This window comes from Leopardus geoffroyi, chromosome B4 (genome assembly GCF_018350155.1).
Source record: "Leopardus geoffroyi isolate Oge1 chromosome B4, O.geoffroyi_Oge1_pat1.0, whole genome shotgun sequence".
Lineage (NCBI taxonomy): Eukaryota > Metazoa > Chordata > Mammalia > Carnivora > Felidae > Leopardus > Leopardus geoffroyi.
The window spans coordinates 36,472,917-36,487,769 of record NC_059341.1 but is presented as its reverse complement, the minus strand read 5'-3'; the positions used below and the strand labels follow the sequence as shown (position 1 = coordinate 36,487,769).

General features: G+C 36.7%; 1 protein-coding gene across 24 annotated transcripts in view; it reads left to right on the top strand.

Moving 5' to 3' along the window:
- Positions 1 to 14,853, top strand: part of ERC1 (ELKS/RAB6-interacting/CAST family member 1) — a 524,080-nt gene that overhangs the window by 189,279 nt on the left and 319,948 nt on the right. For all 24 annotated transcript variants that reach the window (XM_045463914.1, XM_045463916.1, XM_045463908.1 and 21 more), the window contains one exon: positions 577 to 770. In XM_045463914.1, coding sequence (XP_045319870.1) covers positions 577 to 770 — 194 coding nt within the window. The remainder of the gene's footprint in view (positions 1 to 576; positions 771 to 14,853) is intronic.

The following is a 14,853-nucleotide window of genomic DNA, read 5'->3' as shown; positions in this document are numbered from 1 at the left end:
TGATGCCTTTTTGAGAGATTGGAGAAATTATCTTGGAGAGGTCAATAGTAGTCTAATGCCTTGTTTGTATCACTAGACTCAGAAAAATCTCTTGTCTTATGATGATTTTTGGCCTAATATTCAGATATGTACAGTAGTACATATAAACCCAAACCTGTTTGAAATTCATGATAATTATTTCTCAACTTACTACTAATATTTTATATAATATTTAAGCAGAGAAAAACTTTATAAATTGAAGATGAGCTATTAGATATTTGATAATGCTATGTTTAAATTGGAATGTAGGGGTTCCTGGGTGGCTCAGTCAGTTAAGTGTCTGACTCTGGCTCAGGTCATGACCTCCCAGTTCATGAGTTTGAGACCCCGTGTTGGGCTCTGTGCTGACAGCTCAGAGCCTGGAGCCTGCTTCAGATTCTGTGTCTCCCTCTCCCTCTGCCCCTCCCCGGCTCACGCTCTGTCTTTGAAAAATAAACATTAAAAAATAAATAATTTGAAATGTAGATAGTGCTTTGGAACTGTAGTGTTCACTGCCACTATATGTGAATCATGGAATTTGAACACTTTGCTTTGTAGGCACATGAGGCAACATTGGAAGCCAGAGCCAGTCCAGAGATGAATGACCGAATACAGCAATTGGAGAGAGAGACTGCCAGGTACAAAGATGAATCTAGCAAGGCCCAGGCAGAAGTTGACCGCCTCTTGGAAATCTTGAAAGAAGTGGAAAATGAGAAGAATGACAAAGATAAGAAGATTGCAGAGTTGGAAAGGTAAGGAAAGGGAAGCTGAATGGTGGACTCTCTATGTTAGAAAGATTAAAGTATGTTTTTAAAACTGTTTTAAAAGTATGTTTTAAAACTGTATACTTTTGAGGGTGTACTTTTTCAGTGTATCTGCCTCTTGGAATTTAGGTTCTTGAGTGCTTATGTTATTTTTTTTAATCTGCTTTTTATTATAAGTCATTGTAAATTCATTAAATTCATCTAAAAGGTGACATAGGATGGAAATATATTAGGAAGCTCCGGACATCAGCATCATTAATTGGAAAGTGAGGAAGTATTCATTGATTGAGAAATTGAAGTTTTCTACTGGCTAATCAGTAGAGTACAAATAGCTACTTGCTTTTTAATTACTTTATCTACATAGTAAAGTAGATGAATTCTTTAAAATGAGCTGTGCTTATAGATCTAGCTAGACAGCTCTTTTATTTCTCCCTCTAATTAGAGTGTTTTATACTAAAGATTATGTATTTGTTTTTTGACCTCTTCTTTTACAGCATGTATTTAACATAAATTTACACGTACATAGAAGCAGTTCTTCTAGTAGAACTTCATTAACCACCCATGTTCTTTTAAATAGTCAGAGATGACAGTGACAGAGTGAAGTCACTAACCTCTGTAGCTTCTTGGAGCTGATTTCTAGGAATATTTTATTTTCATGTTCTTGAAGGTTGGGAAATCTGAGACAACTTTCATAAATTGTATTAAGTTTAAAATTTATGGGTGACTGTTAGACTTAATACTCCCCTAGAATTAATTTTTCTCCTATTCTGTACCCATAGAATTTTGAGTTTCAAGAAACCAAAACAATAAAGTTTAATCCTCACAGTTTTTCTTCACTATACTGAAAGTGTTAATAACATAGCTGGTTGCGTACTCGCTAGATTCCTTTTACTTTGATATTAATTCTATTTGTATTTCTGGTTCTGGATAAGTTGAATGGATAGAATTCTTCAGGTCAGAATTAAGAAATTACTAGAGTCTCAAGATGAGATTATGTGCCTTTTTTCATGTTTGCACTGCACTTTCCCCCCAGGACACACACACATTTACACACTCACATGGATACATGCCTCCCTGCTCTGTGTTGGCCTGAAATCAGCAGCAGTACTGCATAGGTTTTAAAATACAATACTTTTGATGGATTAGTGACTTCCCACTAAATATTTTAGTATTTCAGAAAAGAAATTCCTTGATAAAGTTTCATTTTTCCGTTTGTTTTCTTGTATTAGATATCTACATTGAAATTATTGCTTGTTATTTCAGACAGCTTGCTTGGAGAAACTTTGATTCATTTTTGGATCTAATGCTGATTTTTGGAGATGGGTGTGACTTGAAAGAGTATAAGAAATAGGATTAAATTTATATTTCAGACTCAAAGCACAACAAATAGCTTTCATTATCCACCGTATTTCTCACATTTTGAGAAACTTGTGAATGATCTGTGCTTTCCACAGAATGTAACTTAAAAGGTTGAAAAGCACTACACAGTTTTATCCTCTCGCCAGGTAGCACTGTAATTTTGTTTTAGGATTTGACACAAAGTTTCTTGGCTACCAAAAACAGGAAGTTTTTAAAACTCACTTTTTGTTACTGGCTTTATAATTTCTTGTTCAGTAATACAGTTTAAGATTTGAATAATAGTCAAAGAGAGTCAGGATTATATTATTTATGCCTTTTGTTCCCATATTTAGTACTGAGATGCATGTGTGTGGCTGCTGTGTTTCTTACTAACCATTTGCTTCTTGTGTTGCCATTCCACTATTTCCTATATGTGGGTGTCTGTCTCCCCATAATTTATCATTTGAATTTCTTCACCTTTCTTTTGATTTGTCTTATCATGGTCCTAATCCATTGGGATTTTGGTCTCTGTTTTTTATGTGTGTTCCCTCTTGGCCATACTGTTTCTCAGAAAGCCAGTCTCCCGCAATTTGTACCTTCCACGCCAGGTTTCTGTCCCTGCACCGTCAGGGGGGTTTGTTTGGGACTTCCTGGGAAAGTGAGTGTTATGTAAAGGCTACAGTTCTGTAATAAACTGAATTGCTACTGCTGCTTTTGCTACTGCTGAGGCTTGCTGGGAATTTTGCTTGATCAGAATTAAAGAACAGCCAGTATAGGTCAGTTGAACTGTACCTCTTGGGACATTGTTTTGAGGATAAAGTATGTGTTCTCTGTGGTAAGATTCAGATATTGTTGATTATGATTGTCTTTGTCTTTGTTTCTAGCCCATCTTGTATGTGGTTGTTCCATTGCTGACATGCCCTTTAAGTTGTGGCCCCTTAATGTGATGGTAGTTCCACACATAATTCAGGATATAGAATTCATTTCTAAAGGCTGTTCAGCAACCTTCTAAATGCATAAAAAAAAAAAAAAAGTGGACTGTTATGATCATTGAACTAGAGAAAATTCTTAGTGTTCTTTGCAAATTTCCTAGTATTTATGTAAAAATCTCCAGTGTTAAAAGGTTTAGATTAAATCATAAAGAATTCCTAGGCCTTTTCTTTGTGACCTAGATAAAAATGAATAGTCCCCTACATTGCTCTTGTAGAACAATAGTAGCTCCTGTAGAGGATGATTCAGTGTTGTACCACTGTTGTTCTGTTGACCTACTGCAGTTTTTAAAAGGATTATGTAAGGCCACCCATATATTTGCACATACAAAATATCTTCCGAATTAAGTGTAAGAGATACTACTTCTAAATTAATATTCTAAACTGTGGTGTATATAAATTGGGAGTTCAACCAGAGGCAGAACTAGTAGGGTATATATATATATATATATCTGTATATCTATATAAACAACTCCTTGCAATAAATCTTTTAAATCTCCTTGTATAAATGATATATAGATATATCAGATATATATCTATAGATATATATAGATTATATCTCTCTATATATCATTTATACAAGGAGATTTAAAAGATTTATTGCAAGGAGTTGTTTTGCATCATTGTGTGGGACTTGGCAAAGGAAGTCTGAAATCTGGATGGCAAGGTGACAGGAAGAGAACATCAGCATCAAGATAGAAATCCCATGGCATGGGCAAAAATTCAGCCAAGTCCACAGGTAGAATTTTTTTTCTCTCTTAGGAAAACCTCAGCCCTGTTTTTAGGAGCCTTCCAAAGGATTCAGTTATGCCTATTCATTATCTGGGATAATCTCCTTTGCTTAAATGGATTAGAAGATTGATTGATTCATTGATTATTATTATTTTTAGAAGATGAATTGTAACTTTCATAGCAACATCTAAATTAGTGTTTGGTTAAGTAACTAAGCACTTTAGGCTAGCCAAGTTGACATTTAAAAAAGTTTTCACCTAGTGATTTTGGATAGCCTTTATAGCTCAATTTAAGGGAGAAAAAAACATAATAATTAAAAAGCCCTAGAGCTTTACCTGTCCTTATGTAAGTAGATCAATTTAGATTAGCCTTAGAAACCCTGATTGTAATTGAGAATTTCTTTTCTAAAGTGATTATATTAGAGTTTATATTTAGATTTATAATGGAGAGGCTTATCTTGGCATAATGTTTAATATATTGAGAGAAGAGTAATTGTAGAGTGATAGAACTCTGATTTAATATCTTTTCAGATTTCTGGTTTACTATGTTTTCAGACTTCTGCAATAATTGCTTAAAATTTTTTTTTAATTAAAGAAATTGTTTTTATTGAGGTCTAGTTGGCATATGACATTATATTAATTTCAGGTATACAACATAATGATTCAATATTTGTATAGATTGCAAAATAATCACAATAACTGTGGTTAACATCTGCAAAAAGTCAGAGTTTTTTTTTCATGTAATGAGAACTTTTAGGATCTATTCTCTTAGCAGCTTTCAAATACACCCTACAGTATTGTTAACTATACTCATGTACATGACATCCCCAGAAAGTTTATACCTTTTGACAATCTTCACCCATCCTCAACCCATAACTCTGGCAACCACTTAATCTGTTCTCTGTATCTATGAATTAGTTTTTCTTTGTGTGTGTATATATTTTAATTGAAGTAGAGTTGACATACAATATTATATTCGTTTCAGGTAGACAACATAATGATTTGATGTTTATATATACATTATGAAATGCTCACCACAATAAGTGTAGTTACTGTCTGTCACCAAAGTTATCATAATATTACTGACTGTATTCTCTATGCTGTGATTTTCATCCCCATGACTTAATTCTTTTATGCTGGAAGTTTGTACCTCTTTTTCATTTTTACCTATTTCTCCCATTCCTCCTCCCCCCATCCCTGCCCCTGCTTCTAACAACCACCAGTCTGTTCTCTTATTTATGTGTCTGTTTCTTTGTTTGTTTTGTTTTTGGTATTTGTTTTGTTTTTTTGTTATGGTATTTGTCTTTTTCTATTTGACTTATTTCACTTAGCATAGTACCATCTACGTCTATCCAGTTGTCCCAGATGGCAAGATTTCATTCTTTTTTATGAATGAGTGATATTCCATTATAAATATATATACAACATCGTATTCATCCATCTATTGATGAACACTTAGGTTGTTCCCATATTGTGGCTACTGTAAATAATGCATCATCAAACATAGGGGTGCATATATCTTTCTGAATTTTTTTTTTTTTGCTTTCTTTGGGTGAATACCCAGAAATGGATATCTTATTGTATTTCTATTTTTAATTTTTTTGAGCAACCTTCATACTGTTTTCCTTGGTGGCTGCACCAGTTTACTTTCCCACCAGTAGTGCACTAGGGTTCTCTTTTCTCCATGTCTTCACCAACACTTGTTATATCTTGTCTTTCTTGATACTAGCCATTATGACTGATGGGAGGTTATATCTCACTGTGGTTTTGATTTGCATTTCCTGGACGATTCATGGTATTAAGCATCTTTTGTCAGTTGGCCGTCTTTGTGACTTCTTTGGAAACATGTCTATTCCATCCTCTGCCCATTTTCTAATCATTTTTTTTTTAACGTTTATTTATTTTTGAGAGACAGACAGAGCACAAGCAGGGGAGGGGCAGACAGAGAGAGGGAGACACAGAATCCGAAGCATTTTCCAGGCTCTGAGCTGTTAGCACAGAGCCCAACGCGGGGCTCAAACTCACCAACTGTGAGATCATGACTTGAGCTGAAGTCGGAGGCTTAACTGACTGAGCCACCCAGGTGCCCCTTTAATCATTTTGTTGTTGTTGTTGAGTAGTATGAATTTTTTATATGTTTTGGATAGTAACCCCTTATCAGATATATCTTTTGCATGTATCTTCTCCTATTCAGTAGGTTGCCTTTCATTTTGTTGATGGTTTCCTTTGCTGTGTAAAGCTGTTTGATTTGATATAGTCCCAATAGTTTATTTTTGTTTTTGTTTTCCTTACTTGAGGAGAAATATCCAGAAAAAAAAAATACTGCTAAAACTGATGTCAGAATACTTATGGTTTATATTTTCTTTTAGGAATTTTGTGGTTTCAGGTCAGACCATTAGGTTTTTAATCCATTTTGAGTTTTGTTTTTTTTTTTTTTAATATGGCAAAAGAAAGTGGTTTTACTCTTTTTTGTGTAGCTCTTTAGTGTTCTCAACATCATTTACTGAAGAGACTGTCTTTTCCCTATTTGTATTCTTGCCTCCTTTGTTGTAGATTGTACAAGTGTGGGTTTATTTCATGGATCTTTATCTTGTTTCATTGACCTGTGTGTCTGTTTTTGTTCCTGTGCCATACTGGTTTGATTAGCTTTGAAGTAGAGTTTAAAATCTGGGATTGTGATACCTCTCTTTGTATTTCTTTTTCAAGATTGCTTTTGCTATTGAGGGTCTTTTGTGGCTTCTTACAAAATTTAGGATTATTCTAGTTTTGTGCAAAACATATTGGTATTTTGATAGGGATTGCATTGAATATAGATAGCTTTGGATAGCACGGACATTTAAACAATATTCTTTCAGCCGTGAGCATATTATATCTTTTCATTTGTTTCTGCCATCTTCAGTTCAGTAATATTCCTGAACTCACTTTAGGAGTATTTCTGAAACTAGACTTATGTTTTGTGAGAGAGTATATTTTCATAAATTTTAAGCTATTTTGGGGTTTTACTCTGGGTGGCTCAGTTGGCTAAGCATCCAACTCTTCTTTTTTTTTTTTCATTTTTTTTATTTATTTTTGGGACAGAGAGAGACAGAGCATGAACGGGGGAGGGGCAGAGAGAGAGGGAGACACAGAATCGGAAACAGGCTCCAGGCTCTGAGCCATCAGCCCAGAGCCCGACGCGGGGCTCGAACTCACGGACCGCGAGATCGTGACCTGGCTGAAGTCGGACACTTAACCAACTGCGCCACCCAGGCGCCCCTTTTTTTTTTTTTTTTTAAACATTTTTTTTTTTCGTTTTTTATTTATTTTTGGGACAGAGAGAGACAGAGCATGAACGGGGGAGGGGCAGAGAGAGAGGGAGACAAGCATCCAACTCTTCTTGATCTCAGCTCAGGTCATGATCTCATGGTTCATGAGTTCGAGCCCTGTGTCAGGCTCTGAGCTAACAGCTTTGGATTCTGTCTCTCTCTCTCTCTGCCCCTTCCTCGTTTACATACTCTCTCTCGAAATAAACTTAAAAAAATTAGAAAAAGTTTAAGCTATTTTGAAACAAGATTTTCTGTAATTTAACACCCAAAGATTTCAAACTGTTATAGTTATTTACAAACTTATTTCCTCCTCTTTTTCTTTTAAAAATGTTTCTATAGTAGAAGCAACCATTTTGAAAAGATTTAAAGTTTTCAGAAGTTAAACAGGCATTGGAAGTGTTAAGACAGACACAGGTTAGGGACCTTGACCAAGGTTGAGCTGTCTTTATCTACCTAATACTTTATGAATCAAAAATTAACTTCCTCACTGTTTTACTTAGTGCCTCAAATCAGGGGTGATTAAATTGTTATGACAATTTTGGTTCTTTTAAATAAGGCAGTACTTCAAGGATACCAGTTAAAGCAGTTACAAATTATTCTACTATGCTGATGTCTTCAGATATGTGCGCACAGCTCTCAGTCCTTTGTTACCTTCGTTTTAGTCCTCTCTTTCTTTGTCTCTTCTCTTCCTTCATCCCCACCTGAATGCCTGGAACAGACCTTGTCCCTTCACTTTTGGAAAGGGCATTATACAAGAGATTTTTGCCCTCAATCAGACAACTACTTTAAAGAGTGATAGATTTTGACCTTAAACAAATTTTTTTAACATGTCTTTCTTTTTCTTTCTTTCTTTCTTTCTTTCTTTCTTTCTTTCTTTCTTTCTGTTTTAGAAATTGTTTTTTATTTAGCAAAATACTTCTTAAATTGATAATCTCAAATTAGAGAAGACTGTATTTAGCCACTTTCAAAATTATGTATACAAACTTTTATTTCTGTCTGCTTAATTTGGTTTTACTAAATGCTCACTCTAACAAAATTATGTGGAGAATAAAACAAACAATTTCTGAGAGCAATTTAGTGTGAGTCTGTAACTTTGGTGGCATGTTCTTTGGGAATTTCCCTTTTTTTTAAATTTAATTAATTTTTTTAATTTACATCCAAGTTAGCATATAGTGCAACAATGATTTCAGGAGTAGATTCCTTAATGCTCCATACCCATTTAGCCCATCCCCCCTCCCACAACCCCTCCAGTAACCCTCTGTTTATTCTCCGTGTTTAAGAGTCTCTTATGTTTTGTCTCCCTCCCTGTTTTTCTATTATTTTTGCATCCCTTCCCTTATGTTCATCTGTTTTGTATCTGAAAGTCTTCACATGAGTGAAGTTGTATATTTGTCCCTCTCTGACTAATTTCACTTATCATAATGCCCTCTAGTTCCATCCACGTAGTTGCAAATGGCAAGGTTTCATTCTTTTTGAATGCCGAGTAATACTCCATTGTGTGTGTGTGTATATGTGTGTGTGTGTGTGTGTGTGTACACCACATCTTCTTTATCCATTTATCCATCAATGGACATTTGAGCTCTTTCCATACTTTGGCTATAGTTGATAGTGCTGCTATAAACATTGGGGTGCGTGTGTCCCTTTGAAACAACACACCTGTATCCCGTAGATAAATCCCTAGTAGTGCAATTGCTGGGTCGTAGGGTAGTTCTATTTTTAATTTTTTGAGGAAACTCCATACTGTTTTCCAGAGTGGCTGCACCAGTGTGCATTCCCAACAGCAGTGCAAAGGAGATCCTGTCTCTGTGCATCCTCCCCATCATCTATTATTGCCTGAGTTGTTCATGTTAGCCATTCTGACAGGTGTGAGGTGGTATCTCATTGTGGTTTTGATTTGTATTTCTGTGATGTTGAGTATTTTTTCATGTGTCAGTTGGCCATCTGGACACTTCTTTGGAGAAGTGTCTATGCATGTCTTTTGCCCATTTCTTCACTGGATTTTTTTATTTTTGGGTGTTGAGTTTGATAAGTTCTCTATAGATTTTGGATACTAACCTTTTATCTGATATGTCATGTGCAGATATCTTCTCCCATTCTGCTGGTTGCCTTTTAGTTTTGCCAATTGTTTCCTTCATTGTGCAGAAGATTTTTATTTTGATGAGGTCCCTGTAGTTCATTTTTGCTTTTGTTTCCTTTGCCTCCGGAGACGTGTTGAGTAAGAAGTTGCTGTGGCCAAGATCAAAGAGATTTTTGCCTGCTTTCTCCATGAGGATTTTGATGGCTTCCTGTCTTGCATTTAGGTCTTTCATCCATTTTGAGTTTGTTTTTGTGAATGGTGTAAGAAAGTGGTCCAGGTTCATTTTTCTGCATGTCGCTGTCCAGTTTTCCCAGCACCACTTGCTGAAGAGACTGTCTTTATCCCATTGGATATTCCTTCCTTCTTTGTCAAAGATTAGTAGGTCATATGTTTGTGGGTCCGCTTCTGGGTTCTCTATTCTGTTCCATTGATATGAGTGTCTGTTTTTGTTCCAGTACCATACTGTCTTGATGATTACAGCTTTGTAATACAGCTTGAAGTCTGGGATTGTGATGTCTCTTGCTTTGGTTTTCTTTTTCTTTTTCTTTTTTTTTTTTTTTTTTTTTTCAGTTTGGTCTGGTTTTCTTTTTCAAGATTGCTTCGGCTCTTCGGGGCCTTTTCTGGTTCCATACAAATTTTAGGATTGTTTATTCTAGCTCTGTGAAGAATGCTGGTGTTTTTTTTGATAGGTCTTTCATATATGGCTTTTATGATCTTGAGGTATGTTCCTTCTATCCCTACTTTCTTGAGTGTTTTTATCAAGAAAGGATGCTGTAATTTGTCAAATGCTTTCTCTGCATCTGCTGAGAGGATCACGTGGTTCTTGTCCTTTCTTTATTGATGTGATGCATCACATTGATTGTTTTGCGGATATTGAACCAGCCCTGCATCCTAGGTATAAATCCCACTTGGTCTTGGTGAATAATTTTTTTAATGTATTTTTGGAGCTGGTTGACTAATATCTTGTTGAGGATTTTTGCATCCATGTTCATCAGGAAAATTGGTCTATAGTTGTCCTTTTTAGTGGGGTCCTGTCTGGTTTTGGAATCAAGGTAATGCTGGCTTCATAGAAAGAGTTTGGAAGTTTTCCTTCCATTTCTATTTTTTGGAACAGCTTGAAGAGAATAGGTGTTAACTCTTCTTTAAATATTTGGTAGAATTCCCCTGGAAAACCATCTGGCCGTGGACTCTTGGTTTTTGGAAGATTTTTGATTACTAATTCGATTTCTTTCCTGGTTACGGGTCTGTTCAAATTTTCTATTTCTTCCTGTTTCAATTTTGGTAGTTTTTGTTTCTAAGAATTTGTCCATTTCTTCCAGATTGCCCATTTTATTGGCACATAATTGCTCATAATATTCTCTTATTATTGTTTGTATTTCTGTTGCTTGTGATCTCTCCTCTTTCATTCTTGATTTTATTTATTTGGGTCCTTTCCTTTTTTTTTTTTCTTTTTTTTTTTTTTTTTGGATCAAAGTGGCTAGTGGTTTATCAATTTTTGTTAATTCTTTCAAAGAACCAGCTTCTGATTTCATTGATCTTTTCTATTATTTTTTTTTTTTTTAGTTTTGATAGCATTGATTTCTGCTCTAATCTTTATTATTTCCCAGATTGTGTTGCTTTTGGGTTTTATTTGCTATTCTTTTTCTAGCTCTTTAAGGTGTAAGGTTAGGTTGTGTATCCGAGACCTTTCTTCCTTCTTTAGGAAGGCCTGGATTGCTATATACTTCCTTCTTATGACTGCCTTTGCTGTGTCCCAGAGGTTTTGGGCTGTGGTGTTATCATTTTCATTGACTTCCATGTACTTTTTAATTTCCTCTTTAACTTCTTGGTCAGCCCATTCATTCTTTAGTAGGATGTTCTTTAGCCTCCAAGTATTTGTTATCTTTCCAAATTTTTTCTTGTGGTTGATTTCAAATTTCACAGCATTGTGGTCTGAAAATATGCATGGTATTGTCTTGATCTTTTTGTACTTGTTGAATGCTGATTTGTGTCCCAGTATGTGATCTATTCTGGAGAATGTTTCATGTTCACTGGAGAAGAATGCTGCTTTAGGATGAAATGTTCTGAATATATCTGTTAAGTCCATCTGTTCCAGGGTGTCATTCAAAGCCATTGTTTCCCTGTGGATTTTCTGTTTAGATGATCTGTTCATTGGTGTAAGGTGTTGAAGTTCCCTACTATTATGGTATTATCAATGAGTTTCTTTATGTTTGTGATTAACTGGTTTATATATTTGGGTGCCTCCACATTTGCAGCACAAATGTTTACAATTGTTAGGTCTTCTTGATGGATAGATCCCTTAATTATGATATAATGCCCTTCTTCATCTCTTTATTTTACAGTCTTTATTTTAAAGTCTAGCTTGTCTGATATAAGTATGGCTACTCCACCTTTCTTTTGTTGACCATTAACATGACAGATGATTCTCCATCCTCTTACTTTCAGTCTGAAGGTGTCTTTAGGTCTCAAGTGGGTTGCTTGTAAACAGCATATAGATGGATCTTGTTTTCTTGTCCATTCTGTTATCCTATGTCTTTTGATTGGAGCATTTAGTCCATTGATGTTTAGAGCAAGTACTGAAACATATGAATTTATTGCCATTATGTTTCTTGTAGAGTTGGAGTTTTTGGTGGTGTTCTCTGGTCCTTTCTAGTCTTTGCTGTTGCTTTGATCTTTTTTTTTCCTTTTTTTTTTTTTTTTTTGTCTTTTCTCCCCTCAGAGAGGAGTCCTTAAAATTTCTTGCAGGGCTGGTTTAGTGGTCACAAACTTCTTTAATTTTTGTTGGGAAACTTTTAATCTCTCCTATTTTGAATGACAGCTATGCTGGATAAAGAATTCTTGGCTGCATATTTTTCTGATTCAGCACATTGAATATATCTTGCCACTCCTTTCTGGCCTGCAAAGATTCTGTGGATAGGTCTGCTGCAAACCTTACCTGTCTTCCCTTGTATGTTAAGGACTGTTTTTCCCTTGCTGCTTTCATGATTCTTTCCTTGCCTGAGTATTTTGTGAATTTGACTACGATATGCCTTGTTGATGGTCAGGTTTTTTTCAATCTAATGGGAGTCCTCTGTGCTTCCTGGATTTTGATGTCTGTGTCTTTCTTTCCCCAGGTTAGGAAAGTTTTCTGCTGTGATTTGCTCATATAACCCTTCTATCACTTTTCCTCTCTCTTCATCTTCTGGGACCCCTATGATTCTGATGTTCTTCCTTTTTAAAGAGTCACTAATTTCTGTAATTCTTAAATTGTGCTCTTTTGCCTCAGTCTCCCTCTTTTTTTTCTGCTTCATTATTCTCCATAATTTTATCCTTTTTTTTTTTTTTATTTAAAAAAAAATTTTTTTTTTTTCAACGTTTATTTATTTTTGGGACAGAGAGAGACAGAGCATGAACGGGGGAGGGGCAGAGAGAGAGGGAGACACAGAATCGGAAACAGGCTCCAGGCTCTGAGCCATCAGCCCAGAGCCTGACGCGGGGCTCGAACTCACGGAGCGCGAGATCGTGACCTGGCTGAAGTCGGACGCTTAACCGACTGCGCCACCCAGGCGCCCCAATTTTATCCTTTATATCACTGATTTTCTGTTCTGCCTCATCCATCCTTGCTGCTGTGGCATCCATTCAAGATTGCAGCTCAGTTATAGCATTTTTTTATTTTATCCTGACTGGCTTTTACTTCTTTTATCTCCACAGAGAGGGATTCTAATCTATTTTCGACCCCATCTAGTATTTTTATTATTGTGATTCTAAATTCTGGTTCAGTCATCTTCCTTGTATCCATCTTCCTTGTATCCTTAAGTCCCTGGCTGTCGTTTCTTCCTGCTCTTTCTTTTGGGATGAATTCCTTTGTTTCATCATTTTGACGGGAGAAAAGGAATTAATAAGGCAAAAAAAATTAAAATCAAAAAATTAAAAACAACACACACACACACACACACACACACACACCACACACACACCACACACACACACACCACACACACAAATCAAATAAATGATGCTAGATCCTAGGTGTGTTTTGGTCTGGTTGTTGAAAAGGAGCTTGATAGATTAGAGAAAAAAGGTAAAAAAAGGAAAAAAAAAAGGAAAAAAAGGAAAACCTTTGAAAATTTGAAAAAAATGAATACAATGAAATAGAATAAAATGAAATGATGGAAGTAAAATGGAATTTGAAAAATTTACTAAAAGTATAAAATATAGTAGAAAAAATTAACGAAAAATATTTTTAATAAAAATTGAAAATAAAAATAAACTTTTTCTATATTCAAGAAAAAGAAAAGAAATGAAAAAGAGGGACAAAAAAAGAAAATTGAATAGATGGACGAGCGAACAGACTGAAATACAATTGAATTTACTTTGTTTTCCCCTAGAAGACAAACTGTAAAGCAATTTATAGTTCATAAACTAAGCAGGCGGAGAGACTTGTCATGTTCCTGAAGTGCCAGGTTGGCCCAGTTGGGCCAGGCTTAGTGTAATGGCTCCGTTCTCCACTAGATGGCACTGCTTAGCTTACCGGGGTGGATTGTTGTGGTGCTTGTAGGTGTGTATGTGCATTCATGGGAGGGGTGAAAAATGTCACCCAGCTACCCAGTCTCTAGTATTGGAACTCTGTTTTCCCGGGTCAGCAATCATGCACTTGTCCTTTGTCTTTGGCTTCTGTCCACACCCTGCTTTTACACTGTTGGTGATCAAGCTGTCAGGTTGCCAGGTGGCACCTCCCTCCTGAGTTTTATCTCACATTCAGCTGTGTTTCCTAACCCCTCACTTCTGAGGGACTGTGGCTTTGTCCCCCTCAGACCTTCTGGGGGAGGGTCTCACCAAGCAATGGCTGGGTGCCGGTCGCACCCAGGAATGTTCACAGGACTGTGCTGGTGCCGATGCCCAGAGACTGTGGTTGCGTGCCAGCCCGCCCCAGAAAATGTTCACGTGATCGTGTAGCAGCAGCGTTTCAGGGATTATGGAAAATCTCAACACACATCTGGCACCAGGCTTCACCCTTAATGACCTTGTTCCAGCACCAGTGAATGTGGTTGTTTTCTGGGGTCTGCTGGCACCTTTGCCTGTGGGTGGCCCACACCACCTCTACCAAATGTCCTTCCAGCAGGGGAACTGCCTCTCCCCATGTGGCCCAAGGAGCCCCAGACCTCACTCTCTTGGGGATTTGCCCTTCCCACCACAGCACTGCCAGGTATCGAGCTGCGGAGTTTCAGACTCTGCGCCCCCCCCAACTCCCGTTTATAGAGTCTTAGTGGAATTTAAGCCCTCTCCTTTCTCCTTTCTCCCTTTTTAGTTCAGTCCCTGTGGCTGTTTCCACCTTCCACTTTCTCTCCGGCTGCTTTTGGAGGGGGTGCTTTTCTGGTACTCTCCCCCTGTCTGTCCTCTCTCCGCAAGCAAAAACAGCTCCCTGCCCTCTGTGGCTTCTCTCTCCTCTAGTTCACCTCTCTGTGCTGCGTACCTGCTGAGTTCTGTGGTTCAGGTTGTGTAGATTGTTGTGTTAATCCTCAAATCAGTTTTCTAGGTGTGCAGGATGGTTTAGTGTTGATCTGGCTGTATTTCATGGACGCAAGATGCAAAAACAACTTCCATGCTGTTCCTCCATCTTGGCTCCTCCCAGCTTTAACGTGTATTAATTTT